The sequence below is a fragment of the Sceloporus undulatus genome, chromosome 1 (genome assembly GCF_019175285.1).
Source record: "Sceloporus undulatus isolate JIND9_A2432 ecotype Alabama chromosome 1, SceUnd_v1.1, whole genome shotgun sequence".
Classification (NCBI taxonomy): Eukaryota; Metazoa; Chordata; class Lepidosauria; order Squamata; family Phrynosomatidae; genus Sceloporus; species Sceloporus undulatus.
Window position 1 is genome coordinate 173,647,701 of NC_056522.1, and position 25,743 is coordinate 173,673,443.

The 25,743-nt window shown below is 39.3% G+C and overlaps 1 protein-coding gene across 1 annotated transcript; it reads right to left on the bottom strand.

Moving 5' to 3' along the window:
• Positions 1-1,614: 1,614 nt before the first annotated feature.
• Positions 1,615-24,199, bottom strand: LOC121925623 (cysteine-rich venom protein kaouthin-2-like). Its single transcript, XM_042457988.1, has 8 exons — positions 24,103-24,199; positions 20,177-20,238; positions 18,776-18,880; positions 12,327-12,417; positions 11,680-11,825; positions 7,716-7,813; positions 2,942-3,030; positions 1,615-1,748 (listed from the first exon to the last, which is right to left on the bottom strand). Exons 2-8 carry the CDS (start codon positions 20,234-20,236, stop codon positions 1,615-1,617), a joined length of 723 nt encoding a protein of 240 aa, XP_042313922.1. The 5' UTR covers positions 20,237-20,238; positions 24,103-24,199.
• Positions 24,200-25,743: the final 1,544 nt, after the last annotated feature.

A 25,743-nucleotide genomic window follows, 5' to 3' on the forward strand; every position in this document is an offset into this window, starting at 1 on the left:
TAAAGTTTTGGGTTCCAGTCTTATACCCATTTACTTGGGAAAATGTCCTATTGATCGAAATGACTTATTTCTGACTATGCATAGGACATGTCTAAGAGTTGATGCTATTATATTTGGTTGTAAAAGCAACCATATCTGTATAAAACCATTCAGTGGGAAATTTTCTATGTTGAGGTGGCATTTCATATGCAGGTATATATGAACTTATACCAGGCATTGATACACATATTCATTGCTACCTGGTTCTCCCCTCCTATTATTTGGGAACATGTTGCTGAAGTTCCTTCATGAGCCCTGGCAGGTTGTAAGTGAGGCAGCCAAACTTACCAAGACCAGCCAATTTGAGGGACCCTGGGATGCCATCGGGCATTGGGCCCCTTCCGCACTATCATTCCCTTCTCCTTTTGTGTTGTGTCTTTTTAGGGCAGGGAGCCATCTAATTAAAATAATAATTGTAAGCTGCTCTGAGAGCCTTTAGGGCTGAAGGGTGGGGTATAAATACCATAAATAAATAAATAAATAAATGCTATGGGTGGCCTCGGCTCTGGCCCTGGAGCCTGCTACTCCTGGCAGGTGATGGGGCCATCTGGAGGGGCACATGTCATCATGGTGCCATGGGGGAAGAGTCAGGGTGTCGAGTGTGTGGACACTGTGCCCTGACTCTGCTTACTGGCTGGCGCTTTTTGCCAGTCTGTAAAGGGCCTTTGTCCTTCTGAGATTCCAGAAGACTTTCTTTACATTGAAAAGAAAACATTCTCTGAGTATAGGTTGTCCATAAGATTTAGAAAACTGACATAGCTACCTTATAAAATCACATAAAACAGGTACACTGCTTCAGAACATGCTACCTCCCCGTACACATTGAAGACACAAGAATAGTCAAGTGGGAAGCAAGTGCTTGATCTTGATCTCTTTCCCCTTATGTACACGAGTAAGAATGCTTCCAGGATAAACCAATTCAAAATCACAATTCATCACACTCATCCCACCTTCTCATGATGGGGGGAAAACCCTGTGTCATAGCCTGCATATATGAAAGCAAAAAAGAAATAGTATTTTTCTAGCTGTCTGAGTTTTGGCAATTTTTAGCAGAAGAACTTGTGGGACAAGTCAACTGCAGCGCAAAATAAGTCTTATTTGTTACCTGAAAGACATCTAGTGTGGTCAGGTCCCACAACCATGTTGAAATGGAGTTGGGATTCTTCAATGTCTAGGGTTACATCTTTGAGCCCTTAAGATTCTATTGTTCCTCTCTCTCTCTCTCTCTCTCTCTCTCAATAAAAAACCTCTCCTTTATTGAAGAGATTGAAACAGAGATAAGAGACTACCTCTCAGTGATGATTTATTGGCGGATCTCTCCACTGCAATCGATTAGAATAGATGACCCTTGGGGATCTCTTCCAACACAATGATTCTATAATGCAAGATTTTAAAAAAAAAATGACACAGACACAAGGACTAATTCATTGCAGTTAGTTTCTTTGAAAAAAAGACATTTGTTTTGTTTGGGTTGTGTGTTTTTTTAACTGTATTCCCAAATATCGAACAAGGAAAAGTAGGAGTATTGCTTTCATCCTTTCTAATAAAAACAAATGTCTCAACATTGATTTTATGTTAATCTATATCCATTTCTGTCTTGCATTTACAGGTGGCTTGGCACTGTTGTTCAAATTCCGGTATATCACATGAGAACAAATCTATAATAGCTTCACAGTCTGTCTTCAAGTCCACATATGTGCATGGATTAGCTGGAAGAAATCAAACCAAAACAAAGTTAGTAATGGGAGTGAAACAAGTGTTTTTAAAACTAATACTCTCTCCTCTCATTTGTATTAGTGCTGTTACATTTTAACAACTTGAGAATGCTTTCACTTAGGACAATTTCCCTAACAATTACAAGAGGCCATGCTTTAAATGGAAATTCAAGGGCAAAATTGTGATAGCTGATCACATAGGACCAAAACAGATGGGCCAAAAACGTGTCTTCAGACTCATCTGGCGGCATGGTGTTCAGATGATGCACACACTCAGATTGGGAGGAAGCTGTGCCGTGGTTGCCTAAGGCAGCCCAAATGTGGCTGCAAAAGGAGAGCAAAAGAAGCACTCCTTGTGTTGTGGTGGGCGGCCTTGGGACTGTGCCATCTGGTCCCCATGGCCCCGTACCGCTCATGGCACAGTTGTGGTTAGAGTGGCCAGGCTGCTCCAATTCACTTTTCTGCTTGAGGCCCCAATCAGCCATATATAGCTATAGTATAGATGATACTTTAATGTTAAATTCTTTTGCAAGATGTTCTTGAAAGGCTTGCAGTGGGCCCTTGGTATCCACTGGGGTTTGGTTCCACTCTGGTCCACTCTGTGGACACCAAAACCCGTGGATGCTCATGTCTCATTAAATACAATGGCTTAGTAAAATGGTATCAGTTATATAAATTGGCAAAATCAAGGTTTGCATATATCAAAAAACAAATTTGATTTTGCCATTTTATATAAATGACACCATATATACACACACACACACACACACACACACACTGTATATAGTCTCTCTCTCTCTCTCTCTCTCTATATATATATATATATACATATATATTGAAGCCATGGATGGTTGAATCCATGGATAAAGAATCTGTGGATAAGGAGGGCTGACTGTACTTGCCATCACAGATTGTATAAAAGAATATTAATCTTGAGGAATTCATTCATACCATCGTATATATGTGTTTTCAAGTTGTTTAGCAACCTATGACAACGCTATGAATTTCATAGGGTTTTCTTAGCAAGGAGCAATCAGAGGTGGTTTTGCCAGATCCTTCCTCTGAAAAGTAGTCTACAGCACCTGGTACTCATTGGCAGTCTCTCATCCAAGTACTAATCCAGGCTGACCCTGCTTAGCTTCCAAGAACAGGATCTGGTGCCTTTAGGCTGGATCATCACAACTTACTGCAAAGTTTATCCTCACAGTTGTTAGGACAGTCTCCACAGGGTAGACCTTCTGTGTATGGTGTTGCAATTTGTTGTATCAAATTCCCCCTGAAAGCACAAAACATCATCAAAAGAAAGTAAGATAACATGCAGGACAGCAGGATAGCATGTTGATGGAGTTAATCTGTTAATCAAGGTGGTAGGACCATGGACATTTCACATTTCCAGTGAAGAGCTGCTAGTAGAAAATTAGCACATGAAATTATAAGACAGGAAAGTGAGAAATTATAAGACAGGAAAGTGAGCACTTTGATGTTTTAGGTTACTACATGCAAAGAGTATTTTATGAGGCAGTTGTTGTGAAGGAATATCTAAGGACTGAGACATGAATATTTTATATCATTATTAATCCAAAGATATTCTCTTCCCATTGAATCCTGAGAATTTTGCTAGCTAACTGCCTTCAAGTTGACTTTGACCTCTGTTGATAATGTGTATGAGGCATATCCAAGACACCCTATCCTCAATGGTCCTGCTCAGTTCCTGCAGATTTAGGATTGTGTCCTCTTTGATTGAGTTTACCCATCTGATGTGTGGTCTTCCTCTCTTCCTACTGCCTTTTATCTTTCCAAGCATTGGCACAGTAGAGACCGCTGAAAAACAGAGGCCTGCTGGTGCCTGTTTATCCTCTGGAGGGAAGCAGCAGTCGCCAAACCATGCAGCTTCCCTCCGGTGGAAAAAGAACCCGTGAAAAGCAGGTTCTTTTAAAGCCGCAGGGGCGGCGTAACAAGTGCATCACTGGGACATTCGTTATGTAGGTGCTGCACGGCAACGTGCGGATGCCGCACGGAGCCTTTGTAACAATGGCGGCACCATGTATACAGGGTGTTGCCATTATCACGGCGCCACCACGTACTAGGGTTGTGGGGTGTGCAGTTGCTGCGCCCTCGCGCAACCCTAGTATGTGGTCAGGCCGGTGCAAAACGCCGGTCTGGACCGCAGCCTTGTTATGTTTTCTAGTAAATCACACCTTCTTGTAACATGTCAAAAATGACAGCCTCAGTTTAGTCATTCTGGCTTCTAGAGAGATTTTTTTCCAGGATGCATTTGTTTTTTGTTTGTTTGTTTGTTTGTTTTTGTGCATCCATGATAGCTACAGTAGTGTTCTCCAGCACCACAATTCAAAATGAGTTGGGTTTTCTATTTGCTTTCTTCACCATCCAGCTCTAGCACCCATACATGGTGATGGAAAACACAATGGCATAAACAAACATCACTTTAGTATTCAGTTGTATAACTTTGCACATTGTTTTTGTTTGGTATATTTTAATTTTTTACTTATTTCTTCTGTTATTTTGTTGTTCAATTGTTTTTTCAAAAGATTTAATCCATTTTTAATTTTTTTACTATTTGGATTTTCCCTCCGTCTTTCTTCTTGTCTATCTATTTTCTCAGAGATTTCCTCTATTTCTTTTTTCTCTATTTTATTCTTCTCTGAGCTCTTTTTTTAAATCAGGAATCCCCTTATATATGCCTTTGATGCATCCCATATAGTTCTCATTTCAAGTTCATCACTGATACTCTCTTTAAAGCACCATTTTAATTCATCTTTGAGTTGGTTTTTTATGTTTTCATCTTTAAGTAGATTCTCATTTAATTTCCAAAAAAAATTCTTGTTTCATTTGTTTTATTTCCAGTGATTTGATTATGACCTGAGATTTTATTTATTTTTATCTTTACATCTTTGATTTCTTTAAACAGTTCCTTTGATATAAAAAAACGTATCTATCCTTGATGCAGAATTATGTGGTGTTGAATAGAATGTGTAATCTTTTAGATCTTTGTTCCTTTGCCTCCATGGATTCTCTAATGAAAGATATTCTTGGAATTCAAAAAAGCTAGATGGTAGTTTCCCTTGTTTTTCTTTTATTCTTTTCCTGGAGCATCTATCTATCTTTGGGTCTATATTGTTCATAGTTTAGATTTTTAATTTGTATCAATAACTTTTTATAAAATTTCTCTTTTCTTTCATTGGGGCTGTATACACTTGTTACCAAAGTTTCTTTCCCATTCAATACTATTTCAATACCAATATATCTACCTTCTTTATCATTTATTATTTCTTTTGATTTATTGGACTCTTTACAAATATTGACACACCACTTTTTTCTTTTCACCTGCACCTATGTATGTTTGCCCTGATTTAGGGTTTTTAAGGTATTTTATCTCTTTTCTCCTAATTCTAGTTTCTTGTATACTGATTATTTCTGCTTTTTCCTTTTCCAAAATTTGAAAAATTTGTTTTCTTTTATATGTCGAATTTACTGCTTTTACGTTCCAGGACAGAAATTTCATATTGTTAGTTATTTTAAAAACAGTTTAGATCCTAATCCACACCAAATGGTATTTAAATTTTTGTCAGTTCTCTTCAAAGTCTCTCATTAAATCTTCTCCAGCAATTGTTTCCACACTGTCCAGTTCTCTCTGTATACTAATCATCTCTCCTCCTACAGCTCCTTCTATTTCTCCTTTTTCTGTTTCCTGTGTTGCGTTCTCCTCATCTTTATTCTTCTTTTCTTGTTTCTCATCTTTCCCCTTTGCTTTTTCATACAGTTGTTGTCTTTCTTCTTCATTCTGTCTTCCTTGGTTTCTTCTTTCTTCCTCTCAAAACCATCTATTATAAAATGTTCTGGCCTTCTTCACTGAATCAATTTTATATTGCTTTTGTCTCTTCTTTTCCATAGAATTTCTGCAGGCGCATTCTTTAAAAATTTGATCGCTTTTCCATCAATTATTAATTTTTATCATAATTTGCCTGTATGCTTTTATCTTTCATTCTTTCCTTTGTGATATCCCTTGTGATATCCCTTGTGATATCCACTATATCCCTTGGAAGATTTCTATTGCATGCCACTGTTGAATTTATTTGGAAGATCTTATCTATATCCAAATCCAGATATTCTGGCGTATATTCAATCATGGAGACAAGTGATCCCTTGCTTAGTGGGTTGAATTTGGATGTTCTGGACTGGCTTGAGTAGTGGACTGGATATTCTGAGTGATATAGCGATTAACTCAATTGATCTGCTAATCTGTCTGGACTCTGATACCAGTTATGTAGCCAAACTCCAAGTTTCAAACTGAGTCTCAAGTCCTTGCAAGATACTTTCATGTCAAGTTGGCTTGGGAGCCAACTTGAACAGAAAAAAAGGAAGTGGTGGTGATACATGCAGTCATTGAAGTGACTTGGGTCCAACTCAGTCAACTCAAGTCTACATCACTGGCTGTTTATTATTATTATTTCTTATATCCCACCTTTCTCCCAATATAGAAACTCAAGGCAGCAAACAGCAGATTTAAAATAATGCAATTTAAAAGCAATACAACATTAAAATGTATAAATATAAAAGTTAAAAAACAAGTAGACCATTTTAAAAGTTAAATCATTTATGAGTTACAATAGAATATATTAAAAATACAAACCTTAAAATTTACATTGCACAACATTCCCAGCTCTTATCAATTTGCAAAGGCCTCCCAGCACAAAAATGTCTTTATCTGCCATCAGAAGGACAACAGGGATGGAGTTCCAAATCAGACAGCCTTTAGATTGTATGCCACTGGCAGGTTTTATTATTCTTATCGATTTTATCCATTCTGTGTACAGCGCAGTGCAAATTTACAGCACTTTATAAATAAATATATAATAATAAGAAGAAAAAGACAATTTCAGAGGCACCTGCATGAACCATGACTTGACTTGTGTCTTCTATATTTTTTGTGACCGACATGTGGCACTATCACTTTGAGCAGCAGCCAAGACCCACCCCCCCAAATACAGGGCATGTTTCTCAGAGGAGAATCGCAAATTCATTAGGCAATGGGACTGAGGTTGAAGGATTCTTCTAATTTTTTTGAAAAGCTTTATAAAGCACCTCCAACGTGCACTGGGGATAGCCTGCCCAGCATACCTCAATGCCCACTTCAATGCCCACATATTTGCTATTCCCCTCCAAGAAAAATGCTCCTCATTTTTAAAAATTTAGCTCCCAGACTTGAGACTTGAAGATAGAGACTTTAGACTTGGCTTGAGACTTGAAATAAAATACTTGAATATATCACTGTTTTTTTTCCATGCTTCCAGCAACAGGTCCCTCTCAACAACAACAACAACAACAACAACAACAACAACAACAAGCCTTCCCAGTGGAACACTGTTGCCCCCCTCTCCACAATTGGAACACCATAGCCTCCCACAATTGCCCCCTTCTTCTCTCTCACCAGATCCACAGCCTCAGCTCATGTGTGCTCCTTGTTCCTCCTTTGCTTCATCTTCCTCACTGTCTTCGGCCTGGCTGGGTGATGATGCAGATGATGGAATAGGGTGGGTGAATAGATGCAGTTGTGTGGGCATGTGTGTGTGTGTATATGCTGAGAGGGGGAGGAAAGGCAATGAAGAGAGACTGTGAGAGACTGTGAGGTGTGATGGGAGCATGATTGTTACTCAGGCCCTACAATTATGTAGGGGGGAAGCTGTGGTGTCCTGCATACATGTGAAGAGGTGTTGGTAGCTGAGGCAAAGCAAGGTAAAGTGGAAATGGGCATGAAGGAAGGATAAATGTATTATGTTCCTGAACCAAGGCTAGCAAGTCAGTCACTAAAAATATAATTATTGCAGTGATTTGAGTCTGACTTGAATTTGACTCAGTGAGTTTGAGCTTACATTACTTTTTGATGATACAGAAGGCCTTTGACATGTTTAATTAAGACCATTTTGTGAAGAAGCTACTTACCTAGGGCAGTAGTGGCAGACGTAGAGGTACATGGGGGAGTTTCCTGATTCACAGTAGGCAAGTCCACATCCAATCTGGTGTGAATTATGCCAAATGATCTATTAACATAAGAATATTTAGAAAAAAATAACTCAAGTTTCAATTAGATGTGCTTTGAATTTAGATAATTCCCTGAATCTAGAATGGAATCAGGCTGAGCCAGTGACATCACTAGGGGAGTCCGGGGGATATAGTCTGCACCTGGTGACACCCCAGAGGTGTGGCTGCTGGGCGAGCAAGAAGGGGCATCACATCCCTTTATGGCTTGCACAGCAGCCATAGCAGTCCCTCCCATTTGGACTTCAGTGCAGCTGTAGCCATACCAGAGGCCAAATGGACTTCCAAGGGACTGGGACTGCCCCCTCCAGTGGTGGCGGGTGCTGGGGGGCAGTCCCTTCAGTTTGGGCTGTGGCATGGTTGCAGCTGCGCTAGAGCCCAAATGGACCTCCAAAGGTTGAGCAGTCTGCTCTCTGCTGCTGGCCCGTACCAGGTGATACTAACCTCTGGTATGCCATTGGACTGAGCTGAACAATTTTAGGAGATTCTGAATTCAAGTGAGATTTCTCTGAAGTGGACAGAATCTGAATCCGGACACTTCTGAAAATCCCATAACAATATATATTTGGGGGAACACAGTGATGTTACTAGGGGAGGTGCAATGGGTGCAGACCACACCAGGTGACACTCCAAAGGTGGAGGTGTACATCCAGTACTGCTGTAAACCCAGTAGGACTGGTGTGGCTGGCAGGCAAGTGAGAAAGGTATTTTATCCCTTTCTCACTTGCCTAGCAGGCATGCTGGGCTTCAAACAACCTGCCAGAGGCCGTAGCATTGCTTCGTCAAGTGGCAGCTACTGCTGGGAAGACAGTGCCTTTCATTTGGGCTCTGGCATAGTTCTCAAACAGCTCTCTGGAGGCTGTGCTGTCTTCTCCCTGCTGCCCCCCTGCAGTGAGTGACACCAACCCAGCATGTGTTTACATGTTGCTCTTGCTGTTTTGCACCAAGAAAACAGCAAGAGCAATATGTAAACACTGCTTCCATGCAATCTGAGGGACCTAGAAAAGTCTAGCATCAGGTGCTTGCTTGGAAAATGCTGGATATTCTTCTGCCTGACCTTTACTAACCTATTCCATTGTTTTTTCCTGTGACTTTGATGCCAGCTGAGTAAGAAAACAAAAATTGCTAAAATGTTTTTCATTCATCATTGATTTCTTGGTCCATATAGTGACATCTCTTTGACATATGTGATTTTAATACAAACTGTAAACCAAAACCAACCATGGAAGGGACTTGGGGAAGTAAATCACACACCAAATTCTGAAAATTTGATTTCTTCCCTAACTTTCCCTAATTTTCCTGATATCTTGTATGTTTCATTTTTTAAAAAACTGTATACTGTATATAACTTTCATATCTATTGCCTCCCACAAGTGAGAAGCACACATTTTCTTTTAAAAATGATGCTTCTTCCCTAACCCCTCAACAATTTCAATGTAAAAACTATTTTTAATTTCATTTTAAAAGGCCCTTTGTGTCCTCTGGGGTTCATGGTGGGCACATTCACAATTTTCACCCTGCCCCTTTTTCAAAACCAGTTATTTCCATTTTTGGGGGGGGGGGTAAAAGCCTTCCCCTCCAACCTAAAATGAGTTTGAGGCTAGTGATTTGACAGATTTATCTCCCAATGGCCAAGTGAAAGCTCTTTTAAGTTTAAAAAATATTGGGCAAGGCTTGGGGTGTTTTGTGCAATTTTATGAAGAAAAAAATGTTAGACCCCATAGCCTCTAATTGTTGCCCACCCCAAATATAAAGTATACATATAAGAAACACACATATACTATACAAACACATTTACCAGGAAGCTGGGCAAATGTGATGCATGAAACATGTGATTTATGAAATCAATACATTTTGTATTATATGGGTTGCCAATAATCCTACCTCTTAATGTCAACTGAACTATATATGCATCATGTTACTTGACTCTCCTACTGTTCTGAAATCATTTAATTACTGGGGTTTGTACTGATTTGATCTGAAACTTGTTCAAACAATTCAGAAAAGAGCTCATTTAGCTCAGTCAAGGTTGGTGTCTCACAATTAGTTTCAATCTACATTCTTTGTTACAGATAACAAGATACAGACCCAGATAACTTTGTTTTAAGAGATCTGTAAAAGGTTTAAAGTATATCAAAGAACTGGGCTGTGTGCAAGAACAAAGAGGCATGGCAACTTCCTGGTGTACTGAGCTGACAATCCCCAAATTTATAGGGAATGGAGTGGTTAGAGATTAATCATTAGCTTAAGGAGCAAAGACAGTAGGAAGATTGAAAGAAATAAAAAAGACTAGCAGTCAGTTTAGAAACACATACCAATTGTAAGACTGACAATTTAGAATCTTGAGATAAAGACAGTTAGTCTTAAAGAGAAAGGGGACATAAATAGGAAACCCTATCTATATAATGAGAGGAAAGAGAAAGCCTACGTTTTTTCTAACACATATACAGTAATATAAAAAGAAGGAGACTCCACCACACTCAAAGGGACTGTGTTCCACTGTCTAACAACTCTTAGGGCCCATTCCCACTGTTATTTAAATCGGATCGTGTTGAATCATGATCCGGTTTAAACCACAATGGTTCCCACTTGGGAATTGATTTGGAATCGATTCCTGCGGGGGAGCATACTTTTCCCGCTCCTTTTTGGGCTGAATCGATTTATTTGACAATAAATCAATTCAGCCCAGTGGGAACCCAGGGCTGATTCGATTCCACCCTGACAGCTCCTCTCCACCCAGGCCATGCCTTCCTCCTCCCTCCCTCCCTCCTTACCTTCTGCCTGGGGGCCCTGGTGATGGTGGTGGTGGTGAGAGTTGTCAGGGCTCGCCGTTGGCCCTCTCCTCCTCCTCCTCCTCCTCCTCCTCCTCCTCCTCCCCCTCCATCTTGCTGCACAGCCTCCCTCTCCTTCTCAGCCCTGGTAAGGAGGAGGCCGGGGCAGAAGGAGAGAGGCAGCAGGCCTGGAGGACATTGGAGGATGGGGGCAGGTTCCTTCTCTGCCGCTTGTCTCCATCCTTCCTGCAGAGAACTCTGCCGGCCAGAGCTCCTTGGACATGCCCCCATCTGGTGTGCCTCTCCTCCAACGACGTCCTGGATGGAGGCACATCCAAAGAGCCCCGGGCTCTTTTCTTGTAGCAATGGATTCAAACTATGGGACAAGAGATTCCACCTCAACATTAGGAAAAACGTCTTGGCAGTAAGAGCTGTTCGACAGTCGAACATACTCCATCAGAGAGTGGTGGAGTCTCCTTCTCTGGAGGCTTTTAAAGAGAGACTGAATGGTCATCTGTAGAGGGTACTTTGATTGTGTCATCCTGCATGGTGGAATGGGGTTAGACTGAATGGCCCTTGTGGTTTCTTCCAACTCTGTGAATCTATGGAGATTATCAGATGGGGACAGGACATAGATGGGGTCACTCTCCCATCCTTATCCCATCCTTATCCCAATTGCATGAAAGCATTTTATAGACATTGTGCTTATCCTGTCATTATCCTGTCATTGAAGTGGAATTGTATTAATGCAAATTCCCGTTAATACAAAGTGACAGGATAATTCCAGTTCAATGATAGGACAATAACAGGATAAGAGTGATGTCATATGAAAATCTTTTCGTGGTTGAGCCATAAGGAGGGGAAAATAATGGGACAAGGACGTCCTTTTTCCCTGTCTGATAATCTCCTATGATTCTATGTCTCATTTATCTCTCAAATCATCTTTAGCTCTAATTTTACATGTATTTGAAAGCTGAATACAAATATGAGAACAGAAGGTTTGCATAAATGGCACCAAAAGAGCAAGTTATCCCTTTGTATTATTTCTATAACTTTGTTTCCTTCCCCAAATATTGTATCTGGGCTTGTGGTCATACCTGAGTATAGCTATATATATCTTTTTTAGGGCCAATTGCCCCAACACCATACTGGAAGTTGGATGATTTTTTCTGCCACATTTGGATTATTTTTGACCAAGGGTAGGAAGATGATGATTGCAATGCATTCTCACCACAGACAATACCTGCAATAATAAGAGATGTAGTTGTATCTGAGACTGCTTATTCCAAACAAGGGAGTGAAGGTTCATAAAGATTAACTATTTAACTCACCCTATAACTTCCACCAGAATGGGTGTTTGGTCTATAAGCAAACATTAAATAAAAAACAGCTTAACCTGTTTAAAGAATTCTGTTATATTTGATGAAATACTGCCAAAATGTGTAACTGATCAGAATTGGAGGGAGTGGGCAGTGTGAAGTACCAAAACTTTCTCAATTGTGCTGATAGAAGTGGACAACAACTGTGTAGAATCAACGGAGGCTGGTTAGTAGATGATTCATGGGAAATGCATGCAAAGCTTTAAGAGATCATTTGTTTCAATGGAAAATAAAGTAATGGAAAGGGCATACTGGAGCTGAGCCACTTATTGCTCTGGAGCCATTTTGATCCTCCTACCCCAAGGCTAGCTGCATTTCTTCTTGGCCACAAAACCATTTCTGCTGTATTGCTTCATGTCACTTACCATCCACAGTTCGCTCCTCTTTAAGTCTGACATTTGGTGTACATTTTTCAGCCCTTTTTTTGGCACTCTCAGTGGCTTTCTCACTCCATGTCTTAGCAAAACAAACAAGTATTTATTATATATCATCATAAAATATGGTTTATCATGATGGTCAGTGCTATCACTAGAGGGGTGTGGGGGGTGCAGTCCACATTGAGTGACACTCCAGAAGAAGTACGACACCTGGTTGGGCCTGCTCTGCACCCCCTCATTGAGGCACTGAGGGAGAGGGTCAGCTCCCCCTTCATCTCACTGCCACCACCACATCACCCTACTCACAAATAGGATGTCGTGAAGGTGCTGAGGGAGAGGGCTGGGCCTCCCTCTACCTTAACAACAACAACAACAACAAATTATTTATCTATAGCCCACCCAGTCACAAGGAATCCAGGCAGGTTACAGCAATAAAAATAAAAATATATACAGAATACAGTAAAAATTCAAAATTGTTGCTGTAACCACCACATTGCCCAACACATGAATAGGAAGATGCAGAAGCACTGAGGGACTGGGGGAGAGGTGTTGCCTCTGAGCCCACCCACCCCCCCAGGAGACCTGTCCCCTGCACCAAATGACATCCAGACCACTGGTGATGGTTTAAACATTGTTTATTATATTATATATTCTACACCATCATGAAGTATGGTTTATCATGATGGGAATAAATTCTCCCTTTAATGTCTTCTCTTCGAGTGCAGACAAAAGAGAGTGATCTGATGTATTTACTTAATTTTTTTTTAAAAAAACAACTTATTGTCATTTTTTTCAGACCCAGCAACAGTGGTTCATCCTCCCTTCAGTTTGTTTGAAATAAGACAGCTTCAAATAATAGATTATAAAGCTTGATTCCATGAATAATAGTTATGATGTAATTTGGTGGCTCAAGACTATTGCTACTTTGCAACTATAAGGTTGAGGTCAGTTATAGCAACAGCTGAGCTGGTGGGTCACACACATGAATGCAAAAGGTACTGTGTTCAATCCTTGTCATCTCTTGGTATGGCAAGAACTCTGAAGAATCACTGCCAGACAGTGAACTTTATCGCACAGGGCTCCAAACAGGGACAAGAACAGGACAAAGGGAGCCTGGCAGGGAACAGAACGAGTGGGGCATGCAAACAAGGAAGTCCTTCACTCGTTTTGTTCTCCTCTCTTCCGCTCCCAATCTGTCCCCAGAGGGGGCGATTTTTGAGAACTGTTCTGAACAGTTCTCAAAAATTGTCCCCTCTGGAACAGATGGGGAATGGATGGGGAATGGGACGGAACGAGTGAGGGACTTTGCATGCAGTAAAATGCATCCTCCATTCATTCCACGCTCGTTCCTGGCCCCTTCTGTTCCGTTCTCTTTCCGTTCCCAGGAGCCCCTGTGAGATAAAGTTCAGTGTATGTAGGATTCTGTTATACGCTTGGTTCCTTGCAGTTTCTTTGCTGGGCACATTCTCACTGAAAGCCAGAATAACAGTTATAGGAGATTATCACATTGAATTTAAAGTGACTTATCCCTGATGAGATCAGGTCGCAGTTAATTTGAAAAGTGAGTGTTATTGCATGTAGTCGCAGCTGGGCGAGTACAACCCACATGCAGCCTGAATTCCAGCCATGTTTATCCTGTGGCTTTTCAAAAATGAGAGTTCGTCATTATAAGCGCAGATGGGCTCCATGCTGCATACACGTTGCACTCATCTGGCTGCAACTGCATGCACTCGCCTGGCTGCAACTGCATGCTTTTCAAATTAAACTCAACTTTATTCCGTCAGGGATAAGTCCCTTTAAATTCAATGCAATAATCTCCTAATGGTGTTGGTGATGAGGACATGTGGGGTGATGACCTTGACTTCATGGCTCTCAAAAGGTCACCTCTGGCTATTATTGGCAGAGCTGTTCTGCTCCTACCTAGCAAGCTCAGTCAGATCCTAGATACTAAAGGGCAGTAAAACAGAACATGAGAACAACCCAGCCAAATGTTTCAAACCACTCTGGTATTTGATTATGTTGGATTATGAGGCCTCTGCTAAGGGCCTTTCTGTTTGCTTCTGATATTTCTTATTGTCATAGCCACTTCCTTTGACACTGTCTACCCTGTCTCAGATAACTCTCTCCTGCAGTTGCTGGGCTGGAAGGATGAGTGACCTATACAGCAGTAGCTGGTCTCAAGAGAGGAAGAGAGAAGACCAGGAAGCAGGCAGTATATGCATAAAACAGACACACATATATGTTCATTCTGCATTCCTCTTATAATTTTTTCAGAGTTCTTGTAGAGATTGGGAAATACATATGTATGTATTTACAGAATTAACACATTTCATTATTGAGTGTGAAAATAAATCTTTCTATATTAAAGCAGGGTTGAAATTTTTAAAAAATACATTCATAAAACACAAATTAAAAAAACATTTTAAAAAAACTTTTTAATACCATCTACCTAGGTCAGTTTGTTTTATCTCAGTATAAAATTAGAAGGAACAGGAACAAATTATGGGACTTTTCAATCAGTCTGGATGTGCTTTATGTTACTATCCTCTTTTGATTTCTTGGTGAGATATGCTATTTTCCCAAGAAGTGACCAGCAATTCTTGGGCAAGGAGAAGAAATGAATCACTGCTCTTTGCCTGGACATGAAAACTGAGGACTTCTGTTCAACAAAAATTGATACACATAATTTTGAAACTTGCAGGTTTCTTCTTTTTTTAAAACCTATATTACTTCAGTTGACATTCTTTCCATTTTATCTCCTAATTTGTCTATTTCTTTCTTCACATCCACGCTTATAGTACCTTTCAGTTCTTGTCTTATTTCCAGTTTAATTTTTTTTAATTCTTCCAATAATTATCCTGTCTGTGATGTCTATTCTTCTGGTCTCTCCATTAAAAAAAGAATAAGTAAAAGAATTAAAAAGTAGAACACATGAATTAGAAAAGAAATATAAAGGGGTGATAGAGATGCAATATCAAGAGAGACAACTAATTACACTTCTGCATCTGAAATAGAGAGAGAAATGCACAAAATGAGGAGGAGTGACAGAGAAAGCAAATTAAGATATATATGATTTGGTAATTCCACCACTGGCACAGTATCTAGAAATGGAGGAGGATAGACTAGAGGTGGAAATAGACAGAATATTCAGAATAAATTCAGTTGCACCCAGAGTATGGAAACTACCACAAGATATAGTACTGTAGTGCATTTAGTTAGAATAAGAATTAAGGATTTAATAATACAAAAAAGTAGTAAGAAACTGATAATAGAAGGAAAGGTCAGGGTATGCCATATCTAAGAACATGATATATAGCTTGCAGATTGATATGGTTAACAGAATGGATTAAACTTCAGGTCACAATCTGAGATTTGGACTACATGCTTTTATTTGGTATGGAAAAATGAAACAGAATAAAGATTTTGATAATCACTATGTAAGAAGAGAATTATTAAAAGTATGGCAGAGGATTAAGAACAAATATTATAATAAGCTACTGTTATGGTCCTCACTGCAAGAAGCATTATTTAGGAGATATAATGGAGATAAAGGATAATAGCTAACATATAAACAAATATTTTAAAAAGAGGATCCAGCAGCATAAAAAGTAAAATCTAGAGAGGAATTAGAACAGCAGGGAATAACAATACAATGGTTCTTCCACAGACAGTTTGTTGAAAGAATGAAAATAGATTTGAAATTAGAAGGAACAGAAAAGATAATAATAATAATAATAATAATAATAATAATAATAATAATAATTTTTATTTCTATCTTCCTGCCTCTCCCAATGGATCGAAGCAGGATCACAACAAGGTTAAAATTACAAGGTTAAAATTACAGCACCATTAAAACCACAGTAAAAAATAAAAACATAAGAATCTAAAAACAGTAACATCAATCAATCACAGGGGCAGCTGGTCTCGTTCCATACTAGTGATTTTCATAGGAGGTCAGGAAGATAAGCACGGTGGAAGAGCTCTGTCTTTACCGCCTTCTTAAAGATTTCTAAAGGTGTAGCAAGGCAGGTCTCCTCTGGGAGTCCATTCCAAAGCCTGAGGGCAGCTATGCTAAATGCCTTTAGGGAAGTAGAAACATGTTTGGATGATGGTATCTCCAACAAATTCTTCCCACTTTTTCTAAGAGTGCGGGGCGGATTGCATGCGTTCCCATAAGTAACTTGGACCCAAGCCATGTAGGGCTTTAATGGTAATGACCAACACCTTGTATTGTGCCTGGAAGCTAATTGGGAGCCAGTGTAGATCTTTCAAAATGGGTGTTATATGGTCAAGTCTCGAAGAGCTAGTGACCAACCCGGCTGCCACATTTTGCACTAGTTGAAGCTTCTGAACTTGATACAAGGGTAGCCCCATGTAGAGCGCATTGCCTTCTAACTCCAGGCTGTCTTGGATGAAACCAATTATCTGGACCCATTTCAAACTGGCTTTAGGGCAGGATATGGAGTGGAGATGGCCATGGTCACCTTAATCGATGACCTCCGTCTGGGCACAGACAGGGGAAGTGTGACCCTGTTCGTGCTCTTGCACATCTCAGCGGCTTTCGATACCATCAACCATGGTATCCTTGTGGAGCGCCTGAGGGAGTTGGGTATTGGGGGCACTGCACTTCAGTGGCTCTGATCCTACCTCTCGGGCAGGTTCCAGATGGTGAGGCTGGGGGACAGTTGCTCTTCTAGAAAAGAGATCATCCGGAGACATCTCTCCCAGCGGTTTCATGTAAATGTTAAATAGCATGGAGGACAGAATGGCACCTTGAGGGACGCCAGATGTCAGCTCTTTTCTAGAAGAGCAACTTCGATGGTATCGAAAGCCGCTGCGATGTGCAAGTTTGAAATGGGTCCAGATAATTGGTTTCATCCAAGACAGCCTGGAGTTGGAAGGCAACTGCTCTCTCGATCACCTTGCCCAAAAAAGGTAATAGGGAGACCGCTCTGTAATTGTTTCTCTAGGGGAGCTAGGGAGGGCTTTTTAAAAAGTGGTTTAACCACTGCCAATTTTAGCTGTGATGGAAATTTGCCCTCCCTAAAGGATGCATTGATTATTGTTTGTAATAATGTAATCATAGCATCCCCTCTCTGGGCAGTCAGCCACGATGGGCAAGGATTGAGAGCGCAAGTCGTCTTCCTTACACTTCCAAGGAGCTTGTCCACTTCATTGGTACTCACAAACTCAAGGTGATCCAGTCTAACATGGCCCACAGAGTCTCTGGACACCTCTCTTACTGATTCTGTAAGAAAGCTGGCATCAAGATCAGCCCTTATCCGAGAGATTTTATCTGCAAAAAAGCCATTGACAGCATCACAGCAGGCTATAGTTGGGAGGTGGTTGCGTCAGCTCTCTAACCACCCTGAACAGCTATGCTGGGCGGGACTCTGCAGACGCGATACGTACAGCATAGGAGGACTTCTTTGCTGCACCTATCGCCACTCCATAAGACTTCAATAGGTTCTCAAGGAGTGTCTTGTCGGATAAGCGCTGATGTTTCCGCCAGCAGTGCTCTAGTCATTGTACGGCCTGCTTCATCCTTCGAAGATCTTCTGTATACTTTTCCAGACACTGCCAATTCTGTATGTTTTTAAGCCACTAGATCTATGGCAAAAAGACATTCTTAAATTTATATGGAATAAGAAAAGAGCTAGAATTACTATGAAGATTGTTTGTGACGCTAAAAGTTGCGAAAGAATGAGACTTCCCAATTTAAAAATTTATTATTTCGCAGCAACATTAGTTTGGTTAATAGACTGGATAACCCTAGAGGACAAAAAATTGTTAAACTTAGAGGGAGATAACTTAAGATTTGGGTTACATGGATATTTGTTTTATAGTAAAGAAAAAGTACACAGGGATTGTAAAAACCATATAATTAGGAAAGCGATACTAAAAGTCTGGGAAAGATTAAAAATAAGACTGTGTAAACAAATCCCCCTAACTTGTTTGCTTTAGCTTTTCTGACTTTATCCCTACACATGCTTGGTATTTCTTTGAATTCCTTTTTTGTGATTTCCCCCTTTTTCCATTTCTTATACATGTTCTGGTTCAAACTTAACTCAGTTGAAAGTTCCTTAGTCATCCTGGCTTCTTGAGACACCTCCCATTCTTCTTTCTCACTGGAACAGTTTGAAATTGTGCCTACAAATGTTGCTTCATATTCAAGATGACAGTCAAATCAGGCAACCTCCAAATCAGTCTGAGCATTAGACTTAGATGATGTGCATTTCATTTTCCATACTGCTTATCCCAAACAAATCTTGACTTGGAGGTCTTAAAAGAAACATTTCAGAAACACTGGTTTGGGAGACTTAAATTTGGGCTCAAAATTATACAAGAAGTCTATCTTGGAAAGAGTATGTTTGCATGCAGTGCCACAATGAAGCATTTCAACAATATACAGCAATAACCTTAAATTGTTATCTTACCATTTTCATCATATTGCTGGCAGTTGGCTGAACCGCTCTCCTGATGGCATTGTGTTTGTCAAGAATTTCCTTCTGCTTCTCTGCAGTAATCTTACTCAATGTACCCTAAAGGTTTTTTATTATAAAATTATGAGAGATATTTCTTTGATTTGGAAAATTCCACTCTATTGTGTCCTACTTTATTATGGGGCTGAGGAACCACACAAATTTTCCACCAGGTTACTACAGGATGCCAACTTCTTAATCTTTGCTATTGTCTGCAGTCATCTGGAAATCAAATTCACAAGACCAGTCCCTCCACATCCTCATCCAGTTTACTCAATATCAGAGAACATTTCTGATACAAATAGAACTCTCTCCTATCTTCTTTAGGCCACAATTCCATAGCATCTATGACTGTCACAAGTGATTCCCCACTATTGTTTTTCAAAACTGAACATGGCTTTTATTTCTAGCAGTGGCTTCAGAATTCACTTTTGTAATTTCCTTATTTCCACCTCATCTGTCTTTTCCAGCAGTCCATCAAAGGGAATCATAGTGAAATAAAACAGAAATAGAAAAAGGAAGCCAATGAAAGGGGTTTCATTCACTCTCCCTTCTCCAAAGAGTAGCAGGAAAGTAAGGGAGGTTAAACACCACATGTTCTTCTAAAATAGGGATTGGAAAACTGTGGACTGCATGAGGGCCAATTATTTGTTGCTTCTTAACTCTTTCTAATGAAACCGCAATGGCTTTTGAACTCTTACACAATGCCTCTAAATTAAAAAAAAAAACACTCCTAGACACTTGCAGGACCCCACAGGTGTAAAAATTAACCATAAATGAAACAAATAAATTAAATTAAATTACTTCTGATTTCACTTTGGCCCCATGGCAAGTGGGTCCAATCCACTTGGGACAATGAGAAAGAAAGAAAGAAAGAAAGAAAGAAAGAAAGAAAGAAAGAAAGAAAGGCAGGCAGGCAGGCAGGCAGAAATGGCTCTCACACCCTTTACAATTGCCCACTTGTGTTCTAAATTAACACCAATTGGTCTGAAAGAGAAAATGTACCAGTGTAATAGCAATCAATAAAACAGAACTAAAGGAAACAAAATGGCTGCACCAATTGGCTGCTTCCTGTCTCATTCACATAGCCTTTTCGTGATAGCAATTTTGAGCTATCTGCCAATACCACAGTTTAGCTTGTAGAGCCAGTAATGGCTGCAATGTGGCAAAAGGAGACCTACAATGTAGATATGAGGTCAGCAAGTGCATTGCAGGAAGAAGTGCCACCAGAAATTTTCTCACTATACATGGAAATTGGTTAAGATAAACACTCTTTTGAAATTAATATAATAGAAGGATATTTACTCCAAGTAAATATAGGTCTTGACTAAATCATGTTTGGCTGATGTTCCATACCTGTTCTAGAGATTGCTGCACCACAGCAGCCAAGTGCAGAAGTATAATTGGTATAAGCATTTCTGGAGAAACAAAAACCATCAACAAATACAGTCAGAATCTTTGCTTCAGTTATTTGTGGATATTCAGTTTGACTCATTATAATTTTATTGTAAGTCCATTATAAGCACACTTAGGCTGAATATGTACTAAGTAATGCAGTTTGACACCATTTTAACTGCCATGCCTTAATGCTAGGGAATGCTGGGATACATAGTTTGGTGGAAAACCAGAGCTCTCTGACAGAGAAGGCTAAATATCTCACAAAACTACAAATCCCAGAAATCCATAGCATTGAGCCAAGGCAGCTAAAGTGGTGTCAAACTGCATTAACTCTGCAGTGCAGATGCATCCTCAGAGTGAATTCATACAATGTTTTACTGCTGTGAAGTGGCTTTATTGATTTCACATTGAAGTGAGCTTCATCTTCTCTGTGGTTCACTTTATTCAGGTTATGTGCCAACTTAAACTGGCATAACAAAGGAAGTCTGTTTTAATGTGGTGTTTAAGCAGAGGTTATATGGTTTGAAGGCACTCTTTTTCTTCTCCAGCCACTGGCTGGTGCAAACCATCTGCAGCTAAAGTATGCCTCCCAGATAGTCATTTAATCCCAACCTTCTATTGGAACGCCAGGACCTCCAGAGTAAACTGTCAAACAGCACTAGTTGTTGTTGTGTAAATCTACAGTGCTATATAAATAATGAATAATAATAATAATAATAATAATAATAATAATAATAATAATAATAATAATTGTGTGACTACCATATAACTGAGCCAGCATGGTTTAATGGTCTAAGCATAAGACTATGACCCTGGTGTTCAGGATTCGATTCCCTGATTGGCCACTGAAACCCACTGGGTGAACTTGAGCAAATCACACTTTCTCAGACCAATAAAATTCCATAATGGGTTCACCGTAGAGTTGCCATAAGTCATAAATGACTTGAAGGCACACAACAACAACCATGTAACTCCACAGTTCTCTTTTCTCCAGATACAGAGTTTTACAATTGTGAATATTTTTTTGTGAAGAAAACTTAATCATTTCACAGTACTGGGGCTTACTTCCAAGGAAATGTGTACAAGATTGCAATCTAAAACTGGTTAAACATATTTTTAAATATCTCCACCTCAAATAAAAGGGATTTAAAAGCACTACATTATACCCAAGATATTTCATATATGAATGTAAAATACATACGTTTGCAAGGACATGGTATCACAGTGTTACACTAATAATGTACAGCCTCTAACTGGCTAGTGCTTCCTGTTGAATGGACATTGAGTTATAGATCTAGGCTTGCTGCCAAATAATCTTGAAATGGGTTCCAGAGGCTGCAATTTACAATGTACTTGCACAATATGTTCTAATTGCAGAAGTTTGTTTCTCCAGATTCATAATCTGGTTCACCAGCTGAACCCAAAGAGTGCTGAACAATGGCTCCTTTTCATCCTGGAGAGAGGTGACCAGTGGGGTCCCACAGGGCCCCTGTTAGCATTTTGCCATCTTCTCCAAACAGTGGACCTACCATTTCCTTCTTCTTCCTAATGCTGCAAACATACCCCCAAAAAACCTTTTTATTGTTCTTAACCTCTCTGGCAAGCCTAAGTTTATTTTGCACTTTAGCTTTTCTGACTTCACCCCTACACATGCTTACTATTTGTTTAAATTCCTCTTTGGTGAGAACAAATGTTGGAAATGTAAGTAAAAGATAGGAACAATGTACCACATATGGTGGAAATGCAAAAGTGCAAATGTGCAAAAAAAAAAATTGGAGAAAAATTGTTAGAGTGATAGAAAAGAGCCTGGATTATAAATTACCATTTACTACAGAATTATGGTTACTCAATATAATGGAAGGTTTAAGCTTAAAATTGAGTGCAGAAAAAATTAACATATTAATTTATTTGATAACTGTGGCACAAACGGTATACGCACGTCACTGGAAATGTAAGGAAGGTTAAAGTTATTAATGTTCAAGAATTTGCAAAGATGGATACACTATCAATGATGGAGAAGTGAGACTCAATTCAATAACATAAGAAAATTGGGGGGAAATAGCTGATCTCTGGGGGTAAATTCTGAAGAAAAAGCTATTTCGTTTTGTTTTGATAGACAAAATACTGGGGGTGATCCCGTGGTCATTGTTATATCATTGTTATATTCTGATGTTTAGATTTTTGTATTCTTGTATCAATTTAGAATTTAAAAAATGAAAAAAAAATCCTCTTTGGTGATTTCCCCATTTTTCCATTTCTTATACATTTTCTCCTTTCTTATTCCATTTAAAACTTAGCTCAGTTGAAATTTTAGTATTCATTCATCCTGGTTTCTTGAGACACCACCCATTTTTCTTCCTCATTGGAACAGTTTGAAATTGTGCTCTCAGTATCTCCCTTTTGAGAATCTCCCATCTGTTTTGAACTCCCTTCTCTTTTAGTATTCCTGACCACGGGATCACCCCCAGTATTTCTCTATGTTTACTAAAATCAGCTCTCCTAACATCTAGAATGTGTGTCTGACTATGTCTGGCTTCTTCTTCCCACTGTATAACAAATTCTAAGAGAACATGGTCACATTAACCAAATCATCCCTGTTGGTTAGGATCAGATCTAAAATAGGATCAGATCTAAAATTGGTTAGGATCAGATCTCAAATAGCTAAAATGTGAAGGGATGTCATGTGGAGGATGGAACAAGATTGTTTTCTGCTGCTCCAGAGACTAGAACCCAGAAACAATTGATGCATGCTACAGGAAAAGAGATTTGACCTAAACATTACGAAGAACCTCCTGAGAGTAAGAGCTGTTCGGGGTGTGGTGTAGTCTCTTTCTTTGAAGGTATTTAAACAGAGGCTGGATGGCCATTTGTTGGGGATGCTTTGATTGTGAGTTACTGTATGGCAGGGGATTGGACTTGATGGCCTTTGTGGTCTCTTCCAGCTCTATGATTTCATGATTCTGTTGATTCAGCCTAGAATTGCAAAGGGTTTCCTAGCTGCTGCATGACTTATGTTCATGTGGTGCACTAAGACTCCTAGCTTCCTTTTACCTGTATTGTCTTCAAGCCAGGTGTTACCTATTTTAGAGAGTTATCGTCTATCTTATGGATGATGAAAATCATACACTATAATAAAAACATGTGAAGTCGAAGGGTTTCATGGCTGGCATCCATAGTTTTTTGTGGGTTTTTTGAGCTATGTGGCCATGTTCTAGAAGAGTTTCTTCCTAACGTTTTGCCAGCATCTGTGGCTGGCATCTTCAGAGAATGCTTGCCTGGAAAAGAGTATAGATATACCCAACTCTTTTCCAGGCAAGCATTCTCTGAAGATGCCAACCACAGATACTGGTGAAATATCAGGAAGAAACTCTTCTAGAACATGGCTACATAGCCCAAAACCCCACAAAAAACTATAATAAAAAACAGTAAAGCAGTTATTAAATAAAGAAGTAAAGAGTAAATACAACAATACATAAAAACAACAAAGGTAAAATGGTAAAAATAACAATGGTAAGCTGGGACTATTAACGAGAAATTAGCCAAGTAAAGAGGGAGACACTTCACTGAAAGTAATCAAATGCCATTAGAAGCCTGAGACAGTAGGGGGAACTTCATGAGGAACCAAAAAGTACCTAAAAAGAAGCCAGATTAAAATGTTCAGAGGACCACTGAAAATGTAATTTCTCTGGCAGCCATCTGCCTAATTTCTGAAGGCTAGTCGTATGAACAAGGCAACATACAGTGGATTAATTTCTAACATAATTCATAAGAGGTTTTATGTATATTATATTAGAGAGGATGCAATATATTTTGAAAACTGCTTAAAGTTATCTACTTGAAATGTAACCAAAATGCAGTAATTAATGGATACTTATCTACGTTACCTTTCTAAGAAACTCTTTTCTGTTTCTTCTGAAGGACTACAGTCTGATGGACCTCAATTGCATAAGGAGGTATATATACTGGAACTCTTTATGCTCTGTAAAAGAAAATTATTAGGAACACTTTCTGATTTGCAAATGGAGATGGAGGAAGATAAAGAAAGAGGAGGGATGTATCTTTTCCATCCAGAACAAGCATTTCTAAAACAAACAAACAAACATCTTAGCCTATAAAGCTCAAAGTTCAATAAAGCATGCATTGTATTCACCAAGCAGCGATTTCTAGGGGAAACAGAATGTAATAAATTTGTAAAAGTCTTACACCATTAACTTGATGTGGTAGAGAAATGATGTGCTATATCTGCTAATAGATAGCTTTAGAGTATGTCATCATTCACATTAGCTTCACATAAGAAATATTAAGAAAACCAGCAAATGATTTGGTGTGAAGGATATTTTAAGAGCATTAAAATGAAGAGGTATTTGACAGCTATCATTACAGATAGATTGATTCAGTCAAAGAAGCCATGGCCCTGTGTTTGTAGACCTGGGATTTTTCATTCATAGGTTCATCATGGCAAGCTCAATTGTCCCCAATGGCAGTGTGTGCAAGCAGCCACAGTAGCAACTGCACACACATCACACCACCATCTGCAAATGCTCAAATCCACTGATGGTAAGTCTGCAAATGGTGAGGTCCCACTGTTACAGTTGAAGAGAACTGACAGTTCCAGATTTCTGCATTTAAAATTAATAACAAGGCTAAATAGGAATTGTCATGACATAAAATAATTTATTTCAAAATAATTATAACAAGCTTTGGACTGAGATGAAAAGGGATTTAGCCTCCTGGTCGAAAGTGCACCTTTCTTTTTCTGGGGGGATTGTGACTATCAAAATGAGCATTCTCCCATGCCTTTTATACTTGTTTCAGAACATTCCAATAATATCAGATACGAAAATATTTACCATCTGGCAAAAGGAACTTTCTAAGTTTCTATGGGAAGGAAAACACTCCAGAGTGAAGTGGAAGATTTTAACAGATGAGTGGACTAGAGGAGGCTATGCTCTTCCCAACCTCAAACTGTATGATTTTGTGGCATGTCTATGCTGGTTGGAAAAATGGTTCAAATTGGATGATGAAAGGTTACTATCCTTAGAATGCAATGATTTAATATTTGGTATACATGCCTTTCTTTGGTACAACAAAGTATGAGAAAATAGAGACTTTGAATATCGTTTTATCAGAAGGTCCTTGTTGCTGACCTAGAACAAAGTTAAGCTTCTTTTTTATAGGTAGATGCCACAAGAAGCTTTCGATAGAAGATCCAGGGATAGAAATAAGACCTGGCTTAGATACTCGTACTTAGCCTTGTGGAAAAATAATAAAATGGTTTCATTAAAAACAAGGGAACAGTTGGAAATGGAGAATATTAGAATAGACTGGTATTGTTATTTTCAGATGGTGGAGAGATTTAGATCAGACCATAATAATTCAGGCATCACTAAGGAATTAAATGAACTGGATAAGATTATTGAGAGTTAAGAGAAAAGACACCTCTCAAGATATTATAAGATCCTGAAAGGAAGAGACTTAGAGGATGCAACAGTTAAACACTGTATGGTAAAATTATCGCAAGCTCT